The sequence below is a fragment of the Pistacia vera genome, unplaced genomic scaffold, assembly GCF_008641045.1.
Source record: "Pistacia vera cultivar Batoury unplaced genomic scaffold, PisVer_v2 Contig197, whole genome shotgun sequence".
Taxonomy (NCBI): domain Eukaryota; kingdom Viridiplantae; phylum Streptophyta; class Magnoliopsida; order Sapindales; family Anacardiaceae; genus Pistacia; species Pistacia vera.
Window position 1 is genome coordinate 443,110 of NW_022195998.1, and position 13,393 is coordinate 456,502.

General features: G+C 36.1%; 2 protein-coding genes across 3 annotated transcripts; one reads left to right on the forward strand and one right to left on the reverse strand.

Annotated features, from left to right (window-relative positions):
• The first annotated feature begins 348 nt into the window (after positions 1–348).
• LOC116128077 (pentatricopeptide repeat-containing protein At2g45350, chloroplastic) lies at positions 349–2,275 on the forward strand. Its single transcript, XM_031413743.1, has one exon. It carries the CDS (start codon positions 398–400, stop codon positions 2,273–2,275), a length of 1,878 nt encoding a protein of 625 aa, XP_031269603.1. The 5' UTR covers positions 349–397.
• A 2,038-nt stretch (positions 2,276–4,313) lies between these two features.
• LOC116128067 (probable LRR receptor-like serine/threonine-protein kinase At4g36180) lies at positions 4,314–8,509 on the reverse strand. 2 transcript variants are annotated; one of them, XM_031413737.1, is made up of 4 exons: positions 7,964–8,509; positions 6,171–6,431; positions 5,170–6,036; positions 4,314–4,958 (listed from the first exon to the last, which is right to left on the reverse strand). In XM_031413737.1, exons 1-4 carry the CDS (start codon positions 8,382–8,384, stop codon positions 4,486–4,488), a joined length of 2,022 nt encoding a protein of 673 aa, XP_031269597.1. In that variant the 5' UTR covers positions 8,385–8,509; the 3' UTR covers positions 4,314–4,485. The 2 variants fall into 2 exon arrangements, with proteins under 2 accessions (XP_031269597.1, XP_031269598.1); XM_031413738.1 differs by lacking the exon at positions 7,964–8,509 and adding an exon at positions 7,202–7,553.
• Between the last annotated feature and the right edge of the window lie 4,884 nt (positions 8,510–13,393).

The following is a 13,393-nucleotide window of genomic DNA, read 5'->3' on the forward strand; positions in this document are numbered from 1 at the left end:
AGGAAGTATTATAGGGGCGTTTTTGATGAATTTCAAACCTTTAGGGACTAAAATGTAATTTTATAAATTAATGTCCAACCGACCGATCCAACCGGTCAAACCGGACCCTTGAACAGGTCATTGTCCGGTCCGGTTTTCAGTACATTGATTTTAAATATTGAAAAATGAAAATAAAAGTTAAAGGGATATTTATTATCAAAGGTTCTTCAACTGGGCCTACGATATGTGAAGTACCATTATGACGGACCTTTTGTATAATGGACCTGATGAGACGAATTGGGCCTATCTTTTATTGCATAACGAAACGCTCATGTAAACTTCCCGTTTTACAATTAATTGACACGGAAACTCAACCAGACAGTAGCCGGATCAAGAGATTGTGCAAGAAGATAAGTTAATGCTCGTCTTTGCGACTTACAATCAACCATGGAACTCTCCACTCCAAACTTTACTTCTTCTCCGAAAATGCAAAGCCTTAAACGATGTGAACCAGGTCCACGCGCGAATGATAACAACTGGATTAATCAAAAACACTACTCTCACTACCAAAATCGTGGCCACTTTCTCTTCTTCATCGTTCACGCCTCTCCTTGAATTCGCACGTTATATTTTCTTCACGCGTCACGCTTTTCGAATTTATAGAAAATACGAGGACCCTTTTCTTTGGAATGCTATAATCAAATCCTATTCTCACGGGCTTCATCCAGGACGAGCCTTGGCTGTGTTCTGTTTAATGCTTGAAAATGGAGTTTGTTTTGATAATTTTTCATTGTCTTTGGTTTTGAAAGCGTGCTCTCGGATTGGTTTGGTTAAGGAAGGAATGCAGATTCATGGCTTGTTGAGGAAAATAAAATTTGGGTCGGATTTATACTTGCAAAATTGTTTGATTGCATTGTATTTGAAATGTGGATGTTTTGAATCTGCTCGTCAAGTTTTTGATAAAATGCGTATTAGAGACTCGGTTTCATATAATTCAATGATTGACGGGTATGTAAAGTATGGTAAAATTGACTCGGCCCGCGAAATTTTCGATTCTATGCCTATGAAAGAGAAGAATTTGATATCTTGGAATTCAATGATTAGCGGTTACGCGCGGTGGGAAGGCGGACTCTATATTGCTCGGGCACTGTTTAAGAAAATGCCTGAAAGAGACTTGATTTCTTGGAACTGTATGATTGATGGGTGTGTAAAGTGTGGAAAAATGGATGATGCTCAGGCTTTGTTTGATGAGATGCCAAAGAAAGATGTGGTTAGTTGGGCTACTATGATCGATGGGTATGCAAAAATAGGTAGGGTTGATATTGCTAGGGCTTTGTTTGATGAAATGCCTGAGAGAGATGTTGTTGTGTGTAATGCCATGATGGCTGGTTATCTTAAAAACGGGTATTGCATGGAAGCTTTAGGAATCTTTCATGATATGCAATGCGGGGGTGATTTGTGTCCTGATCCTGCATCATTGTTAGTTATTCTGTCAGCAATTGCACAATTAGGACATATTGACAAAGGGATAGCTATACATAGGTATCTTGAACAAAATGAATATTCTTTGAATGGGAAACATGGTGTCGCTCTCATAGACATGTATTCTAAATGTGGCAGTATTGAAAATGCTATTTCTGTTTTTGAGGATATAGAAAAAAAAACTGTTGATCATTGGAATGCTATGATCAATGGATTGGCCATTCATGGATTAGGTGAATTGGCTTTTGATATGCTAATGGAGATGGAGAGGTTGCTTATAGAACCAGATGATATCACCTTCATTGGAGTGTTAAATGCTTGTGGCCATGCCGGCTTGGTGAAGGAAGGTATTTTGTGTTTTGAGCTGATGAGAAGAATTCATAAGATGGAGCCTAAGCTGCAACATTACGGATGCATGGTTGACATTCTTGGCCGCTCAGGGCACATAGAAGAAGCTAGAAAATTAATCGAGGACATGCCCATTGAGCCAAATGATGTTATCTGGAGGACTTTGCTTAGTGCTTGTCAAAATCATGAAAACTTAACTGTTGGTGAGCCTGTGGCTAAGCATCTCATGGGGATGGATTCCAGTAATTCAAGTTCTTATGTACTTCTGTCTAATATGTTTGCCGGTCTTGGTATGTGGAATGATGTCAGAAGGGTTAGGACGACAATGAAAGAACGAAACCTAAAGAAAATTCCAGGTTGCAGTTGGATTGAACTTGAGGGAGCTGTTCATGAATTCTTTGTGCAAGATAAGTCTCATCTCCCAGTTACAGAGATCTGTTCCATGTTGATAATGTGCGGACGCTAGACTCATTGGTCACCTCCTGTAGACATTAAAATTACACTAGTCTCACAAACATCTCTCACTAACCCCATGTGGCAGTTTGCAATTGGCTTGATCAAACAGAATCCATTGTTGGATAGACGAAATCCATGCAAGTTGATCAATTGCGAATTAACACGTGACGTTTTTAGAGAAATGTAATGAGAAGTGTTTGTAAGTGTAGTATTACTCTTAAAATTAAGTTCAAACCCTGCAAATCAATTGTACATGTAAAGAATGAATTTGTTATGCAGTTTATTATTATTGTACTTTTTATGTATTAAAAGAATTGAATACATTTTCTTTTCATAAATTTATTTATATACAAATACACACCTCTCAAGAGAATAACACAAATACGGAAACAAAAACAGCCATGATTTGCTTTTTTATTTTTTTCCTCGAAATCACGGGAAAGAGAGAGGCAAGAAGAGACGCGGAGACGGACAAGACAAAGCAAAAGGCTAAAAGTTGAAGAGTACAAGAAATGTTAACAGATAAACACGTAAAAGAAATAGTGCCAAGCTTAATTCTGTGGTAACTTTTATCAATATATGTCGCACATAATAAAAGATTATGCAAGTCAATCTCTTCTTCAGTATGGTTTGTCAATCGAGCTCTTTCTTTATTTGTGTGGCTGTGCCAGCTGGTATTTTGAACATTTTCCAGAACATCACATGCCGAGTTTCTACCATAATCCAAGTGTTTGCGCATTCAGAGCTACCCATTTGTCGGAAGGAAAGTGAATACCTCAGACAGAGGAAAGCGAATACCTCAGACAGAGGAAAGCTGTCTCTTCAGTCTTCAATTTTCATTTTTGGCTCTCTGCGCCTGTTTTCGTCAAGAGAATCTTCAGTCTAAATGAACAATTTTTCCATCCTTTTTTAGTATTATCATTCAAAATTTCAAACCCAACTAAACAACATATTCCCACCTAAGGTTGAGCGAAACCTTTAGGTAATACTCTGGTTTCATTTATTCCAAATACCGACCTTTAAATTAACACAATTTCCTTTATTTTAACACTAAAGGAGCAAATTGGTCTTTCTCTTTTTTTTTTTTTTTTTTTCACTCTTCCCTTCCCATTTCTTGCTCATTACGCCTCCTCCTCCCATCTTCTTCTTTTTCTCTCCACTATCGTCGGCTTCATCCTGCCACCCTCATCAAAACCCTATCACCCCCAGCCGCACTAGCTCATCGTTCGCCAGTCATCCCTAGTAGTTTTCTGGCAACTTTTCAGCAACGAAAATTGCCCCCTACCCCATTTTCTGACTCCCCAATGCCTCACCATCCTAGCCCACTACCTCCCCGACCACCTTGACTCCCTTTTTCACCATCACCCTTCACCTCAAGTGTCGCACTCCGCCAACTTCTTTCGGCAACCCCATCACCAAAAATCTTCATCAAGCCCACTATTTAACTCATCAAAGAGCCCTCTCCAATAACCCCATGCTTTCCGTCTCTGATTTCTCACCTTTCAACAACGATTTAAGCCCCCACTCCCTAGAGTTTTTATTTTGTTTTTTGCTTTTGCTTTTGTATTTTGTTTTATGTTTTTTTTATTTTCTTATTGAAATGGTGTGATTTTTTATGGTTGATATTGGGTTTGGAATGGGGTGGTTTGGAATAGGATGTGGTGGTGATGGTTTGGCCGGCTATGGGATTTGGAATGGGGCAGTTTGGATGGTTATGGTGATGGTTTGGGATGGGTTGTGGTGGTTTGGCTGGCTATGGTGGTGCCGTGGTGGTTTGGAATGGGGTGAAGGGCAATTTGGTAACAGCATCGTCAGAACCCAATAATCATTAACTGTGTTAATTTAAGGATGGGTATTTGGAATAAATGAAACCAGGAGTATTAACTTAGGATTTAACTAAACCTTGGGTGGGAATATCAGTTCACTCTTTCAAACCCCATAAACCCATTGAAATAAATTTGAATAGAGCCACTCTGGAAAGAAACCAACTTGAATACTTGATACATTTGGCTGAACATTAATTAGTACAATTAAAGGGCGAAGATAACAATCTAGGCCCGCGGACCACAAATTACAATACACTAATAAGCAACATTCACAACTCTAGTCCACAAGCAAGGGCAGAGCAGTTACACAGGCACTAAGAGACACAAACTTTTGCATGCAGTTAGTAATAGACAGTCTGGCCTCTTGTCAGCGGGAAAATTGAGGCAAAACAAGTTAGGAAATACTAATAAATCCATTCAGTTCTTGCATCACGTTTTCTATGGACGGCCTGTGGCTTGGAGACTCGTGAGTGCAAAGTAGAGCAATACTTGCGAGTTTAGATGCCTCAGGTTCTGAAAACTTCCCCTCAAGATTTTTGTCGATAAATTCTTCAATTTTGGATGACTCTGGAGCAAAACGAGCCAGCTGACTGATTTTACGTTTCCCACTGAGAATTTGAAATACAATCATACCAAATGCATATATATCTCTCTTTTCTGTGAATCGCCCAGTGTTGGTGTATTCGGGAGCCAGGTATCCCATGGCGGCACTGGCTTTGAGCATGGAGAAAACAATATCATCAGCAAGTAATTTATGCAGGCCAGAGTCGGAAAGCAAGGGTTTATATTGTCTATCAATGAGCACTTTCTCGGCCGATAAATTCTGGTGAACTAGACCAGTTCTTTTTCCATGTAAATAGCCAATGCCTGGTAAGAAAGACATGAAACTTCAGTATACAATGCAAGTAATCCCTCTAAACTACATTGGTTCATTCCTTCAATTTCTGATAATTAAGGTTGTGCCTCAACACAGAAGCATGGATCAATCGCTTAGAATCTTAAAAGGCGAATGATTACTATTCTTATTGGCAGAAAGCAAGATAAAAACAATAGGGAATCAAAAAACAAATAAACTGACCTTTGGCAATTCCATGTATGATTGAAATTCTGGTTGACCATTCAAGAACCTTATCACTGCCCTGCTTCACATCAAGATACTGCAACAGACTTCCATTGGGCACAAAATCATAGATGAGAAAGCATTCACCTCTGCCTTGCGAACAGCAAATTCCTCTCAACCTTACAAGATTTTCATGTTTCAGGGATGCCAGTATCTTCAAACCCTTCAAAAACTCAGCTTCATCAGTCTTGCAACTTGTCTTGGCAATGCACTTCACAACTACAACTGAACCATCTCTCAGGATACCCTTGTAGACTGCAGAGAAATTACTCTTTCCCAACAAATTCATCTCCGAGAAACATTGAGTTGCACGCTCCACGTCTTCTAAATTATACATGAAACTCTCAAGAACTTCCTGAGAAAACCCATTTCCACTCTGACCTTTGGCCAATGGATCCCACCCATTTGAATACTCAAGACTGATAAGAGGAGAGGCACTTCTCCTGCAAACCTCCTTTGCCTGGTCAGTACTAAGACGACCATCAGAAGTATCAAAGGCACTTCCAATTTTCTGTTTTCGGCGACGGTACCATGAGAATGTAAAAAGTCCACCAACAGTCAATGCAATAAACACTCCAATTACCCCCAAAATGATACCAGTATGTGAGCTTTTTGACGGTCTTGAGCAACGCGTTTGCCCACAATTAGATGGTAAATTGGCTGACTCTGGGATATCCTTTTTAGGAACACCACTAGTTTTGAACGGTTCAGGTCTATTAGGATTTGAGAGATCAGTTGCTGTGCAATTTTTTAAGTCAGAAAAGCCAACCCCACAGAGTTCTGCGTTGTTTTGATATTGGAATCCTCTGTTGAGTCTCTTCAGATCTTCATTGTCATTCGCAACAAACAAAAATCTAGTTAATTAATACCTTTCTATTTCATAAATTTTCATCAACAAATGAAAACTATAAGGCTCGTAAAGCACATATTATATAGGGAAAGTTGAAAGACCATATTACCTGGTGGTACATTGCCAGACAGAGAATTGTTTCGGATGTCTAGAACTTGAAGCTTAGGAGCATTGGCTAATTTCACTGGAACTGAACCAAAGAGGCTATTGAAGCTCAAATCCAACCTCGTCAACATCCCCAAATCTCCCAAGCTTGCAGGAATTGCACCAGTTAATTGATTATATTGCAAAGCGAGAACGCTAAGCCTATTCAGAGATCCCAACTGCGTTGGTATGCTCCCACTCAACTTGTTGTAACATAGTTGTAGAACTGTGAATAAAACGAAGTCACCATTCAGTTACATCAATAAACTTGAAAGCTAAACAATGTGTTGCTGAAACTTCGAGCTAAATGACCAGCTTGAGCAAACCGAGAAAGTTTAGAAACAAAACTGCATAGTCCCACGGACTCTTTTCTTTTTTCTTTTTCGCATACAAAATTGTTTTAAGAAAAATCTGTAAGAAGGAAAGTTTGTGTTTTTTTTTCTTTTCATCTCCAAAATATTCAAGTCATCATGGAGGCTCTCTTTTTCCCAGTTATAAACAAACTAAAAAGTTAAAAGAAAAGGAGTACACTTTCACCTTCACTTTCAGCTATTATGAAAGAAATTAAAATGATGAATAATCGAGTTTGCAGCAATTAACGAGCTAACTCTAATCATTTTTCACTAGTCAATGAGAACGAAAGAGACAAGTTGCTACTAAAGATTGAAACTTTTCACTCCACTTACCCAAAATTTTAATTTCTGAGTTCAAAAATGACCATCTCATTGCGTAAAACCAGATAAAATAAATAATGAAAAGTCAGAACTTTTACTTCGCTCAGTTCAACCTTAGGTGCTTGAGTTCAACCGAAAACAAATAGACCAGAGGTGTAACAATTTGTAAAAGAAAAATCGGCCGAAATAATTTTAAAAAAAAAAAAAAAAAATTGAACTGTAATGATTTATTATGACTATGAGCTCCTGACTTCAATGCCAGCCGTTAAAACTCCTCACCGACCTATAACAAAAGAAATAACCAGTAAAATAAATAACCAACCTTGAAGACTAGTGATGTCTCCAATCTGAGGAGGAATCTCTCCAGAGAGATTATTTACATTAAGGTACAAGTCACTAAGCTCACTCAAGCCAGCAATCTCCTTTGGAATCTCCCCATACAATGCATTAAAGTGTAGGTACAACCCGGTCAAGCTCTTGAGCCCACCTATAGCTGGCGGTATCTTGCCGGAAAGACCCCTTCCCTGAAGAGATATGTTAGCGACGTGGCCATTCTCATCACACGCCACACCATCGAATGAGTCACTGCTACATGGGTCACCTTTAGGTGTCCATGAAGTCAAGAACTGGTTTTGTGGGTCTAAAGAGTCTTTGATTTGCATGAGAAGATCGAGTTCTGTAGGTGCAGAAGACAAGGCTTGAGTGAGGGAGAGTAAGAGAGAGAAGAAGAGGATAAAATGCATGTTTGGCTTGTGGGAAAGTTGAGGAAAAACTGAGAGACTGTGGGAAAGGTGTTTGGATTTTTAGTTGAGATTTGATGTTGAAGATTGAACTGCGAGAGAGTTGGTGTGTAAGTAAGTAAAATATAACTTCAGTGGTAACTGTGCATNTTGAGTTCAACCGAAAACAAATAGACCAGAGGTGTAAGAATTTGTAAAAGAAAAATCGGCCGAAATAATTTAAAAAAAAAAAATTGAAACTGTAATGATTTATTATGACTATGAGCTCCTGACTTCAATGCCAGCCGTTAAAACTCCTCACCGACCTATAACAAAAGAAATAACCAGTGAAATAAATAACCAACCTTGAAGACTAGTGATGTCTCCAATCTGAGGAGGAATCTCTCCAGAGAGATTATTTACATTAAGGTACAAGTCACTAAGCTCACTCAAGCCAGCAATCTCCTTTGGAATCTCCCCATACAATGCATTAAAGTGTAGGTACAACCCGGTCAAGCTCTTGAGCCCACCTATAGCTGGCGGTATCTTGCCGGAAAGACCCCTTCCCTGAAGAGATATATTAGCGACGTGCCCATTCTCATCACACGCCACACCATCGAATGAGTCACTGCTACATGGGTCACCTTTAGGTGCCCATGAAGTCAAGAACTGGTTTTGTGGGTCTAAAGAGTCTTTGATTTGCATGAGAAGATCGAGTTCTGTAGGTGCAGAAGAGAAGGCTTGAGTGAGGAAGAGTAAGAGAGAGAGGAAGAGGATAAAATGCATGTTTGGCTTGTGGGAAAGTTGAGGAAAAACTAAGAGACTGTGGGAAAGGTGTTTGGATTTTTAGTTGAGATTTGATGTTGAAGATTGAACTGCGAGAGAGTTGGTGTGTAAGTAAGTAAAATATAACTTCAGTGGTAACTGTGCATTGTCATGCACTGGTAAAAGTACCCTCTCTTTCTCTCTCTCTCTCTCTCCCCTTCTCTTCAGTGAAAATTTTACGGAGATATACATTAATTCGAACATGTATTTTTTTTATTTTTTTTCGAAAACGGATGGGTCCCATCTTCCCATGATTTAACAGTGATTCATTACTCTTACAAAATGGGGGGGTCCCGCTTCAGTGAATAAAAAGCGTGGGTGTGAACATGTGATGATGACTTGATGAGTCTTCACTGGACAATGGGGCTGACGGCAGGTTTTTCAGTATATTTTTATTTTAAAGAAAATCAATAATGCCAAAAATAAACAGTACGTTACAGAATCACAGGGTATCATTTCGAATTTGAACTCTATTTGAAAAATAAGGGAGAACAACATTTTCCCACCCAAGGTTTGGCGAAACTAACTTTTCCACCCATCAAGTTTTAAAATGACACTTTTCCACCCTTAGTTAGATTCTATTAATATTTTTTGTTAATATTTGATTGAAAATATGAAAATATCTTTAAATAGTTTATTTCTTAATTAGTTTATTATAAATTAAAATTTAATTAAGTCAAAATCTTTGGTTAATTATTTATTAGTTCAAGTGTAAATATATCTTTTTTTCTTTTGTTTATTTAATTAATTAGGAATATTGATTTTTTATGTTAATTAATAAAAAAGAAAAACATTAAAAATTTAGTAGATTATTGAATAATAGTGATGAGATATTTAGGGTGCGTTTGGTGTAGTATTTTGGATAGGATTTTGAGGATAGTATTGGATTGTTGGATAGGGGAGTATTACGAGGTAAATTTAAAAAATTTATGAAAAAGCCCTTAGGTTTACTAATTTAATTAAAGACCCTACTATATAAAATGACAAAAACACCCCCACCACCTGCAGTGTCAGATTCCGGCCGCCACCGCCGGAATCTGGCCGGAAAATTTCGTTACGGCATAGACCGATCAGATCTGTGCCGTAACGCATCATTATGGCCTTTTCGGCCAGATCCACCATGGATTTGGCGGAAAAGGCCAGATCTGACCTGTTATGGTCGTCGATGGCCGGAAAGGCCAAAACGACGGCCATCTTTGGGTCGATGTGGTCGTCGTTTTCGTCAACGACGGCCATTTCTTTGGCGTCGCTGACGGCCAGATCGGTGTAATTCTGGCCATTTATGGTTGGAATTTAGGCCGTTGTACAGATTTCGGCTATCACCGGCGGTGGTTGCCAGAATCTGACAAGTTGGTTGATGGGGTTTTTTGTATTTTAAAAAAAAATTCAGGGGCATTTAGTGAAATTATAACCTTAGAGGTCTAAAAGTAATTAAAAAAATAGGATAATATTCTGGAATAGTGTGCCAAACATTATTGGAGAATAGGATTGGGAATATGGATAAAAATAGGGAGCCAAACGCACCCTATGATATTATAAATAAATATTAAAAAATTTGACTTTAAAATTCATACATTATTTAACTTTTGAGGTGGGGTTAATTATTTTTTTTTTTACTTTTTAGTAATTAAAAATAATAAAAAATTTAAAAGTTAGATATTAAGATATTGTTATCTTTTCAATAAAATATTAATGGAAAATATAATTGAACCTAATAAAGAGTGAGAAAGTGTCATTTTGAAACTTGAAGGATGGAAAGGTTGTTTTTTCAAACCTTGGGTGGGAAAATGTCGTTCTCCCGAAAAATAATAATAAAAAAAGGTTAGGTTTTCCTGTCGTAGAAAAAAATAAAAAAAAATTAGGAGACGGTCATTTTCAGAAGAAATTAAATAACGTAAAGTCCTTTCTTTCCAGGAGATAATGGCGGTCTTTTGCATACCTCTGTTTCATGGAAATCATGGAGAATTGAATTTTGTAGTTGCATGGATGGCTTGTACCAGTCAGATTCAGCCATGGCCTTCAGTCACTATACATTCTTCTTTAATTAACTGTGGACTAAGACTTTTATCAGAATAAAAACAAATCAGTCACTATATTTTAACTTTTAAGTGCCAGTATGGTTACCCTACTTCCATCTGTAAACCTGCATGTGAACACCCTTTTATCAATTTTAATGATTAATAATTAGGAAACTGTTAAACTACCAGGCCTGCCATGATATATTTTTTAATCAACGTAAATATGTAGTGCTTAAAAAGAGGCATTAAAATATAATTAAGCAGGATTTGATTAGTTTTTAGTTGCTGGCCGCCTGGGCTTGACATGACATGCTTATAGGTAACTACTAAGTAGCCCTTGAATCTTTGAGTAATCCAATGGAACGGACGCCACTGATTAATCATTATAATCTAACTCTTTATGTGACTGTCCTTTTATATCCTGGCTGGATTTTGTTGAACAACTCATCCTTTAAACTACTAATAATGCAGAGATTTTGTGGGTGGTTTCTCTTTTATTTACTGTTTTATTTTTGGTTAAGTAGTTTCCAAATTTAATTTTAACTCTCATCTCACAGCCAAAATAGTAAGGTAGAATCATTCAAATTCTTGGTATAAGATGATGGGCTATCTTTCCTAACCTTTTGTCATTGAGAAAGCTACAGTACAGTCTCACAATATTCCAGCTGGATTGCTCATTTCTAGTATAACATAATTTCTCTCTCCCATCTTTTCAGCTTTTACAGTCTTTTTTTAAAATGACCTTTCTCTGACATTTATAATAAATTCCAACACTTTATTGATAATTCCATCGGCCCTTCAAATGGGATGCCGACAGTGACGGATCGACGATTTTTGTGGAGGGGGTCTCCGCAGTTAGGTCATTATTTGTTAAATAATTAATAAAAATTTAAAAAATTATCATATTTTAATAAAAAATAATATAATATTAAGAATATGAGAGAAAAAAATATTAATTAACGTAATATTTTCTTACATGAATAAATCAATGAAAAATAAAATTTTAAGTAAAAGTGTTGAGTAAACCTTACACAAAACCTTCTTTTAATATTTTTATTTTTGGCTTTTAAATATAATAATATAAATTTTTATAGTATTGGTCAAACTTAGCCTAATTAAGCTAAAGTCAACCAAAACTTAAATCAAGTCAACGTTACGTTGACTTTTAATATGAATTAATAAAAGAGGAGAAATTCTGTCAGTATAAACATAAATAGTAACTCAAATTTCTTTAATAATTTTGAATAAATGAACGGTGACGTTTAAAATATAGGAAAGTGGTGGGTGAAGAATAAAGAATAACGTCCTTTAAAATATAATTAAGGTTTTAATTTGAGAAAGCATGTTCATTCTTAAACAAGAAATACAAAATAAACTCACAAGATTAATATCTTTTTCTCTCAAAAAGAAAAAAAATGATTTAATCTTTAAATAAACTAAATTGAAATTAACAATACACATACTTAAAATCTATAAAACAAAAAACGGAGCTAATTATGACAATTTGAGTAGTGAAAATTTAACAATTTCACTCTTTCAAAATTTTAAGAGAGAATAACATGAGAAAGAGAAAGAGAGCGTAAAGAATTTGCGTATAAAATCATAAAAAAAACAAGTAAAGCTATGTAGGAAAACATTGGAGAGAATTTTAAACTTTTAATATGATGTGGGTTTGGAATATATATATATTAATAACAAGTTTTTTTGTAGACCTAGATATACAGTATGTATAATAATTCTTATTTTTTAAAAATTTGAAGGTGCGTCTAGGTATATATGTTAATTAACAATTTTTTATAGCCTGTATTTAATAAATTTTTTTTCAAATATGAGGGTAGGCCGAGACCTGGCCAACGAATGGGTTGGGCGGGTATGGTCCGGGTAGCAACGAGTCGCGGGTGGAACGGGTCGCGGGTGGAAAATTCTCACGGGTTGACATTTTCATGATCCGTACCCACCCGTCTGGGCACGGGTCACCCGTGAAAATGGCAGCGTCCTTTTATATTCTTCTTATTTTTTACTGTTTTTTTAAATTCAAAATTTCAAATTGCATACTAAATTATATTAATTTAAAAACTTGATATAAAATTCATTTATTAAACTTATTAGTTATTAACTTATTATATTAAATAAATTGATGATTAAATTAAATTTGATTAGATTTCACGAAACATTATTAATTCAATATTAATATTTTTCATATTTATATCAAACTCCACCATATAGATAATAGAAATAATAAACACTAAACATACATAACAATTACTAATTAATAAACAACTAAACATATAAAATTGTTTAACATTCAACATACATAACATAGTAAACACTAAACAATTAAACATATATAATTGTTTAACCAAAGTACCAAACACACTAAACAAACAAAGTCGCCCTTGATTATGCAATCTCCTTCCCCGGCACTTGACTTAATGGCACAAGCAACTGAACATCATCAATTTCATCTTCTACAATTAACAAAATATAAGTTAACTATCATAATATATTAACAAACAAAAATATTAAAACATGGGAAATATAAGTTAAAATGTTACCTTTAACTTCATATCCAGAAATCCATGTCTTGGTGCATATCAAAGACTCTGCATTCTCCGGTAAAAGTGAACTTCGATATTTACTGAGCACTTTGCTACCAATACTGAAACTGGATTCCGAAGCAACAGTCGTTATTGGTATACTCATCACATCACGGGCCATCATCGAAAGTATCGGGTATCGATCACTATTTTTCTTCCAATGGTCCAGGATATCCAAATTGCAAAATTTGATACGATCAAATCTTGCCTCTCACAAATAAGTATCCAATTCGGACTTCTTAGTAGCATTAAAGTCACTCTTATAGTAGTCAAATTTCTGCACCATTTAAATACAAAATTACAAGAATATAAAATAAAAAAAACCTTATTAATAACAAGAATATAAAAATATTTA

Bases quoted from the DNA above. Each gene is read 5' to 3' on its own strand.
- LOC116128077 (XM_031413743.1), top strand. From the start codon at position 398: ATGCTCGTCTTTGCGACTTACAATCAACCATGGAACTCTCCACTCCAA.
- LOC116128067 (XM_031413737.1), bottom strand. From the start codon at position 8,384: ATGCATTTTATCCTCTTCCTCTCTCTCTTACTCTTCCTCACTCAAGCC. The intron at 6,432-7,963 runs GTTGGTTATTTA...TTTTATTCACAG, and splicing joins AGACATCACTAGTCTTCAAG to TTCTACAACTATGTTACAAC. The intron at 4,959-5,169 runs GTCAGTTTATTT...CTTTCTTACCAG, and splicing joins CATACATGGAATTGCCAAAG to GCATTGGCTATTTACATGGA.